The 14,600-nt window shown below is 47.0% G+C and overlaps 2 protein-coding genes across 2 annotated transcripts in view; both read right to left on the reverse strand.

Annotated features, from left to right (window-relative positions):
- Window positions 1-1,274, reverse strand: part of CEP112 (centrosomal protein 112) — a 97,315-nt gene extending 96,041 nt beyond the window's left edge. The window contains exons 1-2 of the mRNA XM_072414077.1: window positions 1,089-1,274; window positions 204-364 (exon numbers count right to left, since the gene is read on the reverse strand). Coding sequence (XP_072270178.1) covers window positions 204-364; window positions 1,089-1,169 — 242 coding nt within the window. The 5' untranslated portion in view covers window positions 1,170-1,274. The remainder of the gene's footprint in view (window positions 1-203; window positions 365-1,088) is intronic.
- A 5,234-nt stretch (window positions 1,275-6,508) lies between these two features.
- APOH (apolipoprotein H) lies at window positions 6,509-12,924 on the reverse strand. The gene is made up of 7 exons (XM_072413655.1): window positions 12,792-12,924; window positions 10,471-10,723; window positions 10,063-10,139; window positions 9,591-9,779; window positions 8,882-9,061; window positions 8,473-8,670; window positions 6,509-6,789 (listed from the first exon to the last, which is right to left on the reverse strand). The coding sequence occupies exons 1-7, from the start codon at window positions 12,850-12,852 to the stop codon at window positions 6,716-6,718; spliced, it is 1,032 nt and encodes a 343-aa protein (XP_072269756.1). The 5' UTR covers window positions 12,853-12,924; the 3' UTR covers window positions 6,509-6,715.
- Window positions 12,925-14,600: the final 1,676 nt, after the last annotated feature.

Genomic DNA, 14,600 nt, shown 5'->3' on the forward strand with positions numbered 1-14,600 from the left:
TATCAGTTCACATGTCTACCCTGCACCACATTCGTTAAGACTGATGACATGATATCGGTTCACATGTCTACCCTGCACCAGATTCGTCCAGACTGATCACATGATATATGTATATTGGTAAGGAGTGACCACACAACACTCCATTAGTCAATGAAAATCAGATTTTAGCAGATTGCTGAGAAAAGGAACTTTAATTTTCTTACCGAGTTGAGGATGAATTTACTGGCTCCTGTGTTAATGTCAGCTTCAATGATTGGTCAGATGTTGGTCCCCTAATCTCCAATTCTCCTAGGACCCAGTCAGGTAATCCCCCGGATCCAGTGCTGGTGAGGCGTGCAGAACTGGGCTCATCGAAGTAGATGGACTGTGGATACAGACAACAATGATATATGACAATATCCGCACGGTCTGCAGTGATTACCCCAGCACCTTTTAGCTGGGCGCACCGCCCATTACTTTCCAGTAACCTCCCGGCTGTTTTGGGTGGTTAATAAAATGTTGGGCTTCCTTCTACCCAGCTTAATAATATTTCTGGGCAGAACACTGACCTACATTGAATATTTCAATCTGTAACCAAGAAAACCAACACAAATATCGAAACATAAAGGGAAACCCATAAAGCAGAGGTGTGATTGGCTGGGTAAAGATGGCCACATGTAGGACATATACCAATCACTTAGTAATGAACACTGGGGTCTGCAGCTGATTGGATGATGGTAGAATTGGATGGGGCATTGGGTTCATTACCAATCACTTCCCTGTATGTCAGCTGTATACACTGCAGGGGGTTTTATCACACCCCAGGGCCATACACAAATTATTCCGCAGGTTACTGTGACTTCTCCTTTAAATGGAGAGCTAAATGAGAGGTTTTGTCAGGTCTTAAATAAGAAAGATGTGGCATCCCCGGCACCCTACAGAGTTGTAGGAAGTACAGAAACAAATACAAAAGGCTCATCACAATTCATAATGAATAACAAAGCACTGACTTTAGATAATACAACAGCGAAGGTATAAAAAGGTGCCAAATGCTGCGTAATATGTTGGCGCTATATAAATCCCGTTTATTAATAACGCTGCATTCCTACCATGTACGTGGGCAGAGGTTTTAGGCCGCCATCTTCAGGCGGGCTGGTGAACGGCCCCTCCAGCACACCACGTTTCAGCATGTGGAGGAGAAGTTTAGCATAAAGGTTTCTGTTCTTCCTGCCGGTGATTCCTATTCCTGCCCCGGAGGGGTCACACAGCTTCTTAATCCACAAAGCACATCGCTGTCGTTCTGAGGAACACAAAGAGCCAAGGTTAAAGAATGACTCCACACATAAGGATCTGAGGTGTTCTATACACCTATTCAAGAGAACAAACCAACATGTTTCAGGGGCTGTGACCCCTTCATCAGGTCACCTATATAAAAAAAAGGAGTTTTAATGTGCTGTGTGGGTGCAGCGCTGGGGTGTAAATCGCATTGAGTATTTATGTCCTCCCAGCGCTTGCATTGCTTTCCTCCAACATACACATATATACCGCTAGGACTATAGTAGGGACATTAGATTGTGAGCTCCTCTGACAAGCAGTTAGTGACATTAGAATGGGCCGCAGAATATAAATCCATCCATTATTAAATCTGTACCAGCTGATGGTTTGGCTGCATTTACAGCACTAATAATCAGAACATGATATATAAATATGACTTCATGACATCATACCAGATTCACTACAACCGGAGAGACCGGCCGATTCCCTGTTATATCCCCATCACATTCCAGATACCGGAGGAAATTCCCATCCGTGTGGCATGGATGAGGAATGTGCCCCCTAGTGGGCAGCAGCTGCCACTACATCCCAGTGCACACTGACCATCTCATATTGCCATAGCATTATAGGAACCCTTCAGTGGTCATATGACACAAGGAGAGGGCCACATATACAAACAAATATGAAGATATCACTGATGGAATGTGTATGAGACATAGCTGTACTTATATCCAGAGTCAGAGTGTAACTGCAGCAGGAATATTCACTCCTAGGACTAAATATCTGGGCCGAGGTCGCCCCCTGCTGCTGGATTTATGTATAGCAGGAATGGTAGCACATGGACCAGTCTTATTACAAGCAGACACCACTATTGTAGTCCTGGGTGGGAAAAATGACAATCATGCTAGTAGCTGCTGGGGTTTTCACCATTCAGATAAACATTCACCAATGTGAAACATCAATATTCTGTACAGACACTTCATCTATAATGCCCACTGTTGCTTCCAAATGGCCATCCAGCAGATCTCCTCACTGGCAATGGCCCCGATTTATTAAAGCTCTTCAAAGCTGCAGAGAATACACGTTCATCAGTAAAGCTGGGTGATCCAGCAAACCTGGAATGGATCTGCTCCAGGATTGAAAACAAATAACTTTAAGGAAATCCATTTCAGGTTGGAAGCTGCTCTATGAATATGTGATCAGTATAATGACTGATTGAGAATGTCCATACTTTGTTCCATCTATCGGCATTACTGTTAGTGGGCGGGTATTCCCAGCAGCCAATGAGAATGCTCCTGCTAGCTCCCCTGGTTGGTCATTTAAACATTAGCGCACAAAATTCATAGAGTGCGGGGGTGCTGTGACAGGAAGAAGTTATAATAAAGTTATTATTAGGTGACTAGGAAGTGGGGGAGGGGGTATTCATTATATATTCACTATATATTCATTCATATATTCACTATATATTCATTCATATATTCACTATATATTCATTCATATATTCACCATGACAGAAGCAGTTTCCATGTTGTCCATGCTGTACACAGAGCACAGCCCCCATCCCCTGTGTCCCCCCCTTCATACACCGCGTACAATGTCCCCACCATACAACGACCACCAATGTTTACACCACTCACCGGCTCTGCAGGGTCCTTCAGGTTTGAAAACTCGCGGTGACGTACTTCCGGCAACCGTCACCCGGTCTCCATAGCAATCAGGACGCTTCTTTCTGCGCTTAGAGCTCCACTGCCCCTTCTGGAGGTTTCTTGGTATTACACCATGTATGGAACGCAACGAGTATCCAAGAAAAGAGGCGGTACTCTGCTGCCCTCTGTTGCCGTTCTGATGCAATGCAATGTAATAAATTAAGGCAGTACTCTGCTGTCGTCTGTGTTCGATTTGGGGTACTACACCATGCATTGACCTCATTAAATAATATTCACCAAATTATTGTGGGAGGGGCAGGGACACAATCTACTGGGGGAAATCTCCCCATTGTGGGAGGGGCAGACACACAAACTACTGGGGGAAATCTCCCCATTGTGGGAGGGGCAGAGGGGAAATCTCCCCATTGTGGGAGGGGCAGAGACACAAACTACTGGGGGAAATCTCCCCATTGTGGGAGGGGCAGAGACACAAACTACTGCACAGAACGAGAGTGACGGATCCTTTCACTGATCTAATATTTTTTCCATGATTTATTAGCCTTTTTTTGGAATGAATTTATATTTCATATTTTTTTAATATTTCATCTTTTTTGTTTATTGATCTTTAAATTGTTTGAATCTGTTTTTGTCTCCATGAAATATCATGTCCTAATCAGAAGAGAAGTACCTGCTGGTAAAGCTGGTGGCATGGCTTATCCCTACAAAGACAGAACAGGCTGATAATGGGGTCACTGCATCCACTTCTAGGGCCGGCTGTAATGTGCTTTCATTGTGAAGCTTTTCTGTGTGATATTCATGTGAGCGCCCACCCCAAGTCACCTGCGCACTGTGTGACCCCACTTCCTCAGGGACCACATGAAGATCCTGGAGTATTACTGCTCCCAACACTCTACTTGTATCCGTGTCAGCTGCAGGCTGGATGGGGACTACCAAGGTCACAAGGTTCAGCTGCTTGATAAGTACAGAAAGATTTGAACATTCCAGAGATAGTATGAAGAAAGAAAAAATAATCCCAAGACTGCAAGAACGCAGAAATCAAGAAAGGGTCTCCAGTGTCTCAGAGAGAGCGGCCGCACTTTTTAGAGATAGCTATCCATCATGACGTCCTACGTTCCCTCTCTGATCTGATCCAAGAGCTGGAAATCAAGAAGAACAAAGCAGCCGCTTCATAATATCACCGACCCTCTGACATATTAAAGGAAATGGATGTGGACAGAAAGGATTTGTTGGATTCATTGGGGAGCCAGGATGAGGTTGAAGAGGACCTGTATGCTGGAGATGTGGATGAGGGTCACATTTCTGATACACTCCGGTTTCTCTGATCTTATAATTGGAATAAGTAATGGATTCTATGTACAGGGTCCTTCAGAGGTTCTGCTGGATATAAACATGGCTACCTGAGATTTGTATATTATTTATTATTATTAATATTATTATTATACGGTATTTATATAGCACCATCATATTACGCAGCGCTGTACATAGTCCATAGTCGTGTCACTAACTGTCCCTCAAAGGAGCTCACAATCTAATGTCCCTGCCATAGTCATATGTCATTATTATAGTCTAAGGTCTATGTATGACCTGAAAACCGTTTATCTATGTGAAGAGACCAAGTGTGATGGGCCAGCAGACGGATTTCAGGATTGTGGTCACTTATTTAGCACCCAGAGTTTCTCATCGGGGTGCCACTACTGGGAGGTGGAGACCAGTGAACTGGGAGATTTTGGGGTGGGTTATCCCAGTATGGAGTTATCCTGGTGTACGGGTAAGTGGCATCTGAATACCTCCAGTTGGTATTTAGTGGCATATAACAGTGTTTTCACAGATGTACCCCAGAAGGTGCTGTGTGACCGGTTCGGTGTATATCTGGACTATGAGGCCGGGCGGCTCCCATTTTATGAGCTCTGTATCCCCATCAGACACCGAGCCCCTCCATGTCTGGTTTAGTTTATCCAACAATGGCCATCATTTCCCAGTCTGGATTAAAATCAGGAACTAAAAACAGAGAATTGGGGACACACGTGAGATGGTGGTTGGCCAATCTGTGGCCTCCAGAGGACAACCAATTGGAATGCTTTGTTTGATGGTCTTTGTTTCACTTACAAAGTAAGCGGTGGGCCCTATCTTCCCAATTTGAGCTTTGCGGACATCTGAAGTACCTGGCACCGTCCAATGACCAAGAGACGTCTGCCATTAATAAGGTGGCATGTGTGCCTCAACGTTTGCCAATGTTTGACGCTGATCTCCGATTGGTTGCCCCAGCAGACCGCGGCCTGAAGAAGATGGAAACCTGCTACAGAAAATGACTTTTTGTATTGTATAGATTAGTATTTTTACAGACATCCAAATTATCATCTATAGATCATTTTATGCTTCTCCGTTCTCTAAAATGATAAAGTTTACTTGTGTATTAGATGAATAACGTTGTTTTATATTTTGTTACATTTCCTCTCATTAGTTAGAACCATTTCAATATATTGATTTACCATTACAATGTACAGACAGATCCATGCCTCCACCCATTGGCATCAATCTTTCGATGAGTCTATAATGAATCCTGCTGGGGAATGAATGATATTTGTTTCATCGCTCACAAAGCCATGGTCACTTTGAGTAAAGCGGGTCATGGGGGACATAAAGGATTAATGAGATGCCCCATGTAATAAATTAGTAATAATTACTTATTGTTCTCCCAGTCGCTCCCATTCATCTCTATGGGAAGCCCCTTGCACACGGCTGCATTTGTGTTGCGTTTATGGTGGGGTTGGGTTTCTAGAAGCGACTTGTTGCTCCTCGCCATCAGTTACCATTTCTCCTTCAGAGAAAAAACACCGCCATGGCAAAGCATGCAAATATTGTGACCTGCTGCCGCCATATTCCTGGCAGTGAATAATCTCAGTGTAAAGGAGTCTAAAGCTGCGTACACACGTCCAATTTTTATCGTTGGAAATGAATGACGAACGAACGATTGGCCAAAAATCGTTCGTAAAAAAAGTAACCAGTGACGCCGACGAACGAGGATTGTCGTTGGAAATGAACGACCGGACCGGCGGATCGGATTGGGCGACGATCGTTGACCATCTATCGTGTGTACGGTCGTTCAGTGATCGTCCATGGTCTGAGCATGCGCGGTGAACGAACGTTCGCTCACTTCCTGTGGTGCACGTCACTTCCTGTATCGTTCAAACGATCGCATCTATCGTGTGTACAATATCTTTGAACGATCGTGTCGTTATCTGTATGTACAGGATCGGTGCCATACAATCGTTCGCAGATATCGTGCAGGATCATTCGTCGTTCGTTTACCAACGATAATTATTGGAAGTGTGTACGTAGCTTTGGACAATGGTCTGGTGAAAATTGATACAAATGTATCCATATGTAGAATATTTACATAAAGAAAATTCAGCCTTGGTGATCCTTTAGATTTATACGATTAATAATAAAAGCCTTGAGTGTATTTGTGTCCCATGCAGCTGACCCTGGCCAAGGTTTGATGACCATTGTTCTAGATAAGTGGGGGTCTCCTTTAAGGAATCAGCATGCAGCCATGTGTGGCATGTAATCCAGAGACTCATAGGAGCGAACAGGAAGCAGATGTTTTATTTTCTTTGTACAGAAAAACAGTAAATTGAAAGCCAGGGAGGGGGCTGATTGGCAGCTGTACTGGAAAACAATAAAAGCGCCGCATGTGAAGCTCCAGCCAGTAATTTAACTGACAATTAATGAAAAATGCAGTTTACTGAAAGTTTACTGAATTGTGTTCCATTCCCTGCAATGGCAAAAAGTAATTACTGCTCCGATTCCTGAGCACAGGGGGTCATCTTAGACGGATCGGTGGAAAACAGAGAAAAGGTTCCCGGTTCTGTAAGAGAGGAAAATAAATATTTAGAGAAAGCAGCAAAGTCGTCCATTCATTTCCATGGGAGGAATGGGAGCGTTAATGAGTGCACTCAGGCAAATAATGGCCCATTACAAGCTGACACAAACGTACGTCAGATCTGCCGGGGCCCTTAATTGTCCTCTACATTTATTATTTATCTGACCGCATACTTCAGTCCTATCGCCATAAATGTAAATGTGGCAGCTGACAGCGCCCAGAACCGGCACACAACCATCACTAAATGACTTGTGGTCAGAATAATGTGAACCCGGACAGTGATTGATGGAGGTGTTTATACAGCCAATAACTCCGGCATCATGACAATTCTTCTAGAATGTTAGATTTCCAAATCACTCTTCTACCTACCCTCCTTCTCCTCTCCCAAAATCTCCCCCCATCTCCTCCTTCTGTTCTCTCCCCAGCCTCCTCTCCCAAAATCCCTTCCCTATTCCTTCCCTGTTCTCTCCTCTCCTCACCTTCCCTTTCACCTGTCCTCTCCTCCCTCTCCTCTCCCAAAATCTCTCCCCATCTCCTGCTTCTATTCTCTCCCCAGCCTCCTCTCCCAAAATCCCTTCCCTATTCTTCTCACCTTCCCTTTCACCTGTCCTCTCCTCGCCTTCCCTTTCACCCGTCCTCTCCTCTCCCAAAATCTCTCCTCATCTCCTCCTTCTGTTCTCTCCCCAGCCTCCTCTCCCAAAATCCCTTTCCAATTTCTTTCCCTGTCCTCTCCTCACCTTCCCTTTCACCTGTCCTCTCCTCCCTCTCCTCTCCAAAAATCCCTTCCCAATTCGTTCCCTGTCCTCTCCCCACTTTCCCTTTCAGCGGTCCTCTCCTCTCCCAAAATCTCTCCCCATCTCCTGCTTCTGTTCTCTCCCCAGCCTCCTTTCCCAAAATCCCTTCCCAATTCCTTCCCTGTCATCTCCTCTCCTCACCTTCCTTTTCACCTGTCCTCTCCTCCCTCTCCTCTCCCGAAATCCATTCCCAATTCCTTCATTATCCTGTCCTTTCCTCACCTTCCTTTTCACCTGTTCTCTCCTCTCCCAAAATTTCTTCTCATCTCCTCCTTTGTCCTTCTGTCCTCTCCTCAGCCTCCTCTCCCAAAATCCCTTCCCAGTTTTTTACCTCTCCTCTCCTCTCCCCAAATTTCTTCCCAATTCCTTCCTTGTCCTGTCCTCTCCCCAGCTCCCCCTTCACCTGTCCTCACCCCATTTCTCTTCTCAATGTCCCTCCATCATCTTTATATTTCTCCTCTCCCCAGGTCCTCTCTCCTCTCCTCTTATCTTTCTTCTCCCCATGTCTTTCCCCCTCTTCCTTGCTTCTTTCTCCTCCTTTCTATTCTCTCCTCCCTCCTTCTCCTTTACTTTCTTCTACTTTCCTCCCTGACTCGTTTTATCTTTTCTCCACTTCCTTCCCTTATCTCTCTCCTCCTCTCCTCTTCTTTCTTTTCTCTTTTTGTTATTTATTATTCTTTATTATAATATTTATCTGCCCCCCCCCCCTCTATTATCCCCCCCACTTGGCTCCCTTTCTTCTCCGTCTTACCATTATCTCTTCTCTTTCATCTCTCCTTATTTCTTCCTTCCTCTCCTCTTCTCTCTCTTCTCCCCGAGCTCCTCTATTTTCCTCTCCTCTCCCCGTCTCTGCCCTATTTGTGGTAATACTCACTCTTGTAGCAGGCAGGAACGGTGAAGTTGCCATCTTGGCATTGGCTTGGTACCGTGTAGGCGCATTTATCAATCTTATTCTTGCAGAAATAGGTCAGGATGTCTCCATGATGGATCTGCTGACCTGCGATTTCATCCACCCGCGTCTTCCTTCCGTTATAAAGAACGTTGGCCTTGGGCGTGTTGACATGGCACGGCGCTGCATGGCATTAGAAAACGTTATTGGGTCACCTTATGGTAAAGCCATGACCGACCTCCGCAACTCTAAGTGATCATGTGACCACATAAGGTTCAGATATAAGCAGCTAAAATATTAATATGCAAATCCTGACTTCTCCTAAAAAGTCAGCATGGCCCCGCCCCCCTCCAGACACAACCCCCAGGAAATATTGGGGTGCAGGAGGTCTCACCTTTACAGGACGGCTTCTGGGACCATTCTCCATCTTTGTCACAGAAAGATATTCGGGGGCCCTCCAACGTGTAAGGCGGATTACAGCCATAGGTGACAAATTCCTTATAATTGTATTTCCGATATAAAGAGAAACTCATGAAGCCGTTGGGGATTACAGTCGGAGGATTACATTTTACATCTGTGTAATGGGAGAGCAACAGCCAATGAATACACAGCGTTGTGACCCAAGGGTCCCCCCATGACCCCTCACCCTACATCCCCCCTGGGTTATGTGCCCCTTACCCCTCACCCTACATCACTGCCGGGACATGTGCCCCATGACCCCTTACCCCATATCAGCCCTGGGTCATGTGCCCCTTACCCCTCACCCTACATCACTGCCGGGTCATGTGCCCCATGACCCCTTACCCCATATCATCTCTGGATCATGTGCCCTTACCCCTCACCCTACATCACTGCCGGGACATGTGCCCCATGACCCCTTACCCCATATCACCCCTAGGTCATGTGCCCCTTACCCCTCACCCCACATCACAGCTGGGTAACCTGCCCCTTACCCCAGATCACCCCATGGGAAATGTGCCCCTTACCCCTCACCCCACATCACGGCTGGGTCATGTGCCCCTTACCCCTCACCCCACATCACGGCTGGGTCATGTGCCCCTTACCCCTCACCCCACATCACCGCTGGGTCATGTGCCCCTTACCCCGGCACTCAGGGATGCCACTCCAGGTTCCATTCTCAGTGCAGGTGGCATTCTCATTTCCAATCAAGGCGAAGTTCTGCAGACAGCGATACGTCACCACGTCCTGGTAAATGGAAATGTTCTTTTCTCGCGGCGTGAAGAAATCAAGCTGAGCAAATTTGGGTAACGGAGGAGGAGGACAGGTCACCACTGGTGGAGAGGGAAATACGGGCGGAACCATTAATGAGAAGAAAGTTTATTTTACTTTTACAATGTATATGAGAAAATCTAATAATAGACAACAAGCTGAATCCAGAATATTAAATACTGGGAGCACAGCCATTAATGCCGGGGACACGGAGCCTCCCCCACCCCCACACCCTGGCATTATTGGAGTACATCATGAATCTTCCCAACTCCACCCACCATCTAACTTCACCAATTACCATAATGTGATATATCCTGGGGAACATCGCTGGGTCCAAGGATTTACCTTCACACACTGGGGGCTTCTGGCTCCATTTTCCACTTTCCAGACACTCACTCTCATTGGCTCCAAGAAGACTGTACCTGAGGGAGGGAAGACAGCAAATGTAACCAATCTATCTATATGTGGAAGCAGTGGTCTCTCTGCAGGCTAGGTCAGAGCTATAGCTTCCTAATCAGCAGAGAGCATGCTGTGCCAGCAGGGAGAGCTCGGACCTCTGCTAAGAGGCTGCTGCTTCCACATAAGGAACAAGGGACTTGTATATAAAAATTGTGCACAGTGCCCCAATCCCAGCATGCTTGAGAGAGTGCAGAGAGCCCGCTGATGCAATTTGTCATGAGGGGGGCAGATTAGAAAACATTACGCATCCTACACTGCGGGGATTTAATTTCAAGTGCAATGATTGGAGGACACATTGTGACCCCAGTATTTGGCGTATATAGTTTATATGTAATGTAATATATATAGCGGGGGCTGGGGTCGGACTCACGTCTGCACTTTAGCGTGGCGTGCTCCCAGTTCCCGAGGGCTAAGCACACAGCCTTGTCGTTCCCGGATTCTTTCTCGTAGCCGGCAATACAGGAATACGTCACCACATCCCGGGACTCATACACCACCTTTCCTGGTCGGAATACCGCTGACTCGATAGTTCGGGGTCTGGCACATACTGAAAATAAAAATAAGTATCGATTGAAGAAAACTACTTATTGATTCACAAATGTTTAGGAGACGCTGGCGGGAAGTTCCTGGCTCTGAACATGTGCTTCCCGCTTTGTCTGAGGAAGTGGGAACACCCCAAGGTAGGCGTGGCAGAGATCACAATGGTGGCCAATCAAATCATCTTTATAAAAAATATGGCCCCATGTTACATTGTAATATAGAATTCTGTCCTATGGTCAATAGAGGGATATGGGGTGTGATCTGATTGGGCGGAGCTCCTATTTATTAAGGGGAACCACATGACCCAAGAACACGGGAAGCACATGTCTTCCTGCAGCACTTTGGTGTGAATGGACCCAATGACAAATGATGGAAATATTATAATTGTTGTATATTGTGAGATGTCGGGAATGTCTTCATAGAAGTGACAGGTCCACTTTAAGGCAGTGATTGTACATTATTGGGCCCTCAGATAAATATAAAAGTAATTTCTATTAGCACAATGCAGGAACTGTTGTCACAGTGGCAGGGCCAAATCTCTCTGGAGACCCCAATTACCCCATGTTACCCCAGCAGGCAAGGCCAGGCTATACCACGGAGGGGCGCTATCAGAATACAGATCATTCTTTGAATAATTAGTGATAACTTTCACATGGGGAGTGCGGCATGTTATTGTGAGAATTCAGCGTGCAGAAAAGCATGCAACACCGGAAGTGACAACCCCCCACCGATGGAAATTTTCAGCTGACACAAACAGGTCTGGCCAGTTATTCTAAAGCATGGCCTATAGCACAGTCCTTGAAGGCGGAGTTCTGCCCTGACTGTGGCCTGTGAGTTGGGGGTATTCTCCATGTATTCCTATGGGTAGTCACTAGGGGGCAGTACAAACATACACCAAAGGATTCTCCTAGGAGGCGGTACCAGCTATGTGATGTCTCCACCCCCCTTCCTCCATAGGAAACCTGGTAAAGGTGGTGCCAACATTGAGGTCCCTTAACTCCATAAAGTATAAGGAGCTCTTCTCTGGTTGGGCACAGCTGAGGGCATTTTACATATAAATTTATGTGGAGGGACCACTAGAGGGCAGTAACAACATTTACACCCTAGGATCTCCTAGGGGGCGGTACCAGCATTATGATATCATCAATATATATCCAATAGGATTTCTGTGGGAAGCAATGCCAGGATTGGGATGTCTCCACCCCCTTGGTAAAGACCCCATAGGACTGCCCTAGTGGGCGATGCTGGGATTGCATAATCCCCACCCCCGCCTATACTCCAGTATAACTCCCTAGGGAGGGGTCCAGCAATGTGTTATCTCCACCCAATTTACCTTATAGGATTCCCCCCTTAATTAGATCTCTCCATCAGACTGGCAAACAGATGGGTCCAGCAACCTCAAACTAAGCATTTTGGGGTTTTACCCCATTGTATACCCCGTACTCCCCCTCCCCCATCCTCTGTCCCATATTTACCTCCTAGCATACAGATAGCAGACTTTGACCCCGCAGTGTTTCTTCATCTGACCCCGGGACATTTCTGCCTCCAATGTTGTCCGTTCAGCGTTTTATAACAGTGAGGACAGGGGGGAAATATTCAGCACTCTCCATAAGCCCGGCGCCATTATATCATCACATGATCATCCTAAATACCCCACACCGCTCATATCCCTGCCATAATAGGGGGAGTCCTACCGATCACTAATATTAGACAGCCATTCCTTATACTTCCTGTAGCCTGACAACGCTAATCCACTACCGCTCAATTCAGGATCAGCGTTGTCAGCCCCCCATGTGACCTCCTGATATGATTGGTCTGCTAGAAAGCAGGGTGACAACACTGCTGCTAAATAACAGGTGATGGCTTAGGGTTGTCACCCTGAAACAGGAAGTGCTGTGTCCCCGCCCCCTTATTTCTTTAGCAATGCATTAGGGGGGTGTTAAGCAGTCTTATTGGTAATTTCAGCTGTTGTGCAGAGGACAGTGCCAGTTGTGTGATAATGAAATATAAGATTAGATATTTCTGAATATTCCTGATTTCTATAATCCTGGCCCAGCATTGTGGGAATGCCGTACCTTTCCCCGCCGTAGCACAATGAAGCAGACATAGCCCAGCGATCAGCGTCGGAAGCCTCATCTTGTCCGCCGCCCCCCAATCACATCCCGACTGCTATGAAGAGATTGGTAGAAAATATTAACCAGATTCCCCCAGGGGGGTGAAGGCCGGGGGTCACCCCGGAGTTACTGTTTAATGAAATGTTTAAATATTAAATCTGCCTGGCAGTGACTACAAAAACCGTCCAGAGATAAAAGGGGAACACCGGGGGAATCATAAAACCCACAAAAATACCAGAAAACTAATTTGGAACCTCGCAACTCTCATTATGGCCTGCATGGCCCCTGGGGGTCCTGAGAGAATTATCCCCATACAACGGATTCCATCAGCAGGCCATGTGACAAGGTGACAACCCTGGAGACCAATTCCCAGACAGGGACAAAGCGTTGTCACCCTATAGCAGGAAGTACCTTCACTTGGCAGGATCACCAGAGATTATTCAATGATGGAAACAGAATGTAGAATATTTTGAACTGAGCTCTGTGATAGCGGAGACCCCCCGTGTGATCGGACGGAGGGCTGATAGAAGATCATTATCCGAGTCAGCAGCTGATGCCATTCTCTGTCTACAAATAATCATTTCTTGGCTTGGCGGTGGAGAATCACGCTGGGCCGGGGCACAATGGAGGCCCAAAAATAAAGGCCACACAATGCAGATAAATGGCTGTGGCCTTTTCTCAAGCTCCGGGGCCCCCCGCAGGGACTCCTCAGGGGTCAGCCGCCTTCTCCAAGTCATGAATCCATTTATTAAATCATTGTCTGCCCAATGCATCAATGCTGCATGGTGTACTGGATGGGCAGACATGCTGGGAGTTGTAGTTCCTCCATACTCCCCAGTATATTTATCCTGTATGACCATCAATGGAAGACAATTTATAAAGAAGGACCCCGATGGCGGATGGAAATGTGTCTTGGGCTGGGAAAGGGTTTTTTTTGTATTGGATCCCCCAGTGCCTGAAAAGCTGGGAATCACAAAGGTGAATGTGAGGCATATAAATTGTGTGAAATCAGTGAATGTGCCCCAGGTAAGGGCAGTGAATAATAAATCTTCCTATAATGAGGACTGACACAGATTATAGGATTCAGCATAATCACTGGGCGGCAGTACTGATTTACCTCCGATAGGTGGCGCCGACTCGATACTAACAGAGAGGGGGAAGCAGTATCGGGGCTTGGCCGCTGGGCGTCCCCCTCCCACCTGTAGCAGGGTGCCCAGTGGTAGAGAGCGGCGGGTGTAATACCTTTGTCCCGCCGCTAAGTGACACCATTGTACCGGCCGTGCACCGTCGGTTGCAGTTCGGGACGGCAGGCGCCAGGTGTCGCTGTGGTGGAAGCTCTGGGCGGGTGTGAGGCGGGTGTGAGGCGGGCGGAGGAGGTGGCGGGTGTCAGGCTGGAGCCCGCTGTCAGTGTGAGGACGGAGCCCGGACATGGCCGATGTCTTCCCGAGCAGCGAGACCGGCTCTACACACGATGTGGCCAACCGCTTCGCCCGGAAAGGGGCGCTCCGACAGAAGAACGTGCATGAGGTGAAGAACCACAAATTTATCGCCCGATTCTTCAAACAACCGACCTTCTGCTCCCACTGCACCGACTTCATCTGGTACGTCAGCCCGAGGGCTCGGCCCGGGCACCTGGGGGGAGGGGGGCACCTGGGTACAATGTGTGTGGGGTGACACCTGGGTACAATGAGTGGGGTGACACCTGGGTACAATGAGTGTGGGGTGACACCTGGGTACAATGAGTGGGGTGACACCTGGGTACAATGTGTG

The sequence above is a fragment of the Pyxicephalus adspersus genome, chromosome 6 (genome assembly GCF_032062135.1).
Source record: "Pyxicephalus adspersus chromosome 6, UCB_Pads_2.0, whole genome shotgun sequence".
In the NCBI taxonomy this organism is placed as follows: domain Eukaryota; kingdom Metazoa; phylum Chordata; class Amphibia; order Anura; family Pyxicephalidae; genus Pyxicephalus; species Pyxicephalus adspersus.

Bases quoted from the DNA above. Each gene is read 5' to 3' on its own strand.
- APOH (XM_072413655.1), bottom strand. From the start codon at position 12,852: ATGAGGCTTCCGACGCTGATCGCTGGGCTATGTCTGCTTCATTGTGCT. The intron at 10,140-10,470 runs GTGTCCTCCAAT...TCCCTCCCTCAG, and splicing joins CCAAATACTGGGGTCACAAT to GTACAGTCTTCTTGGAGCCA. The intron at 6,790-8,472 runs GTGAGTATTACC...CCTCTCTTACAG, and splicing joins CGTTCCTGCCTGCTACAAGA to AACCGGGAACCTTTTCTCTG.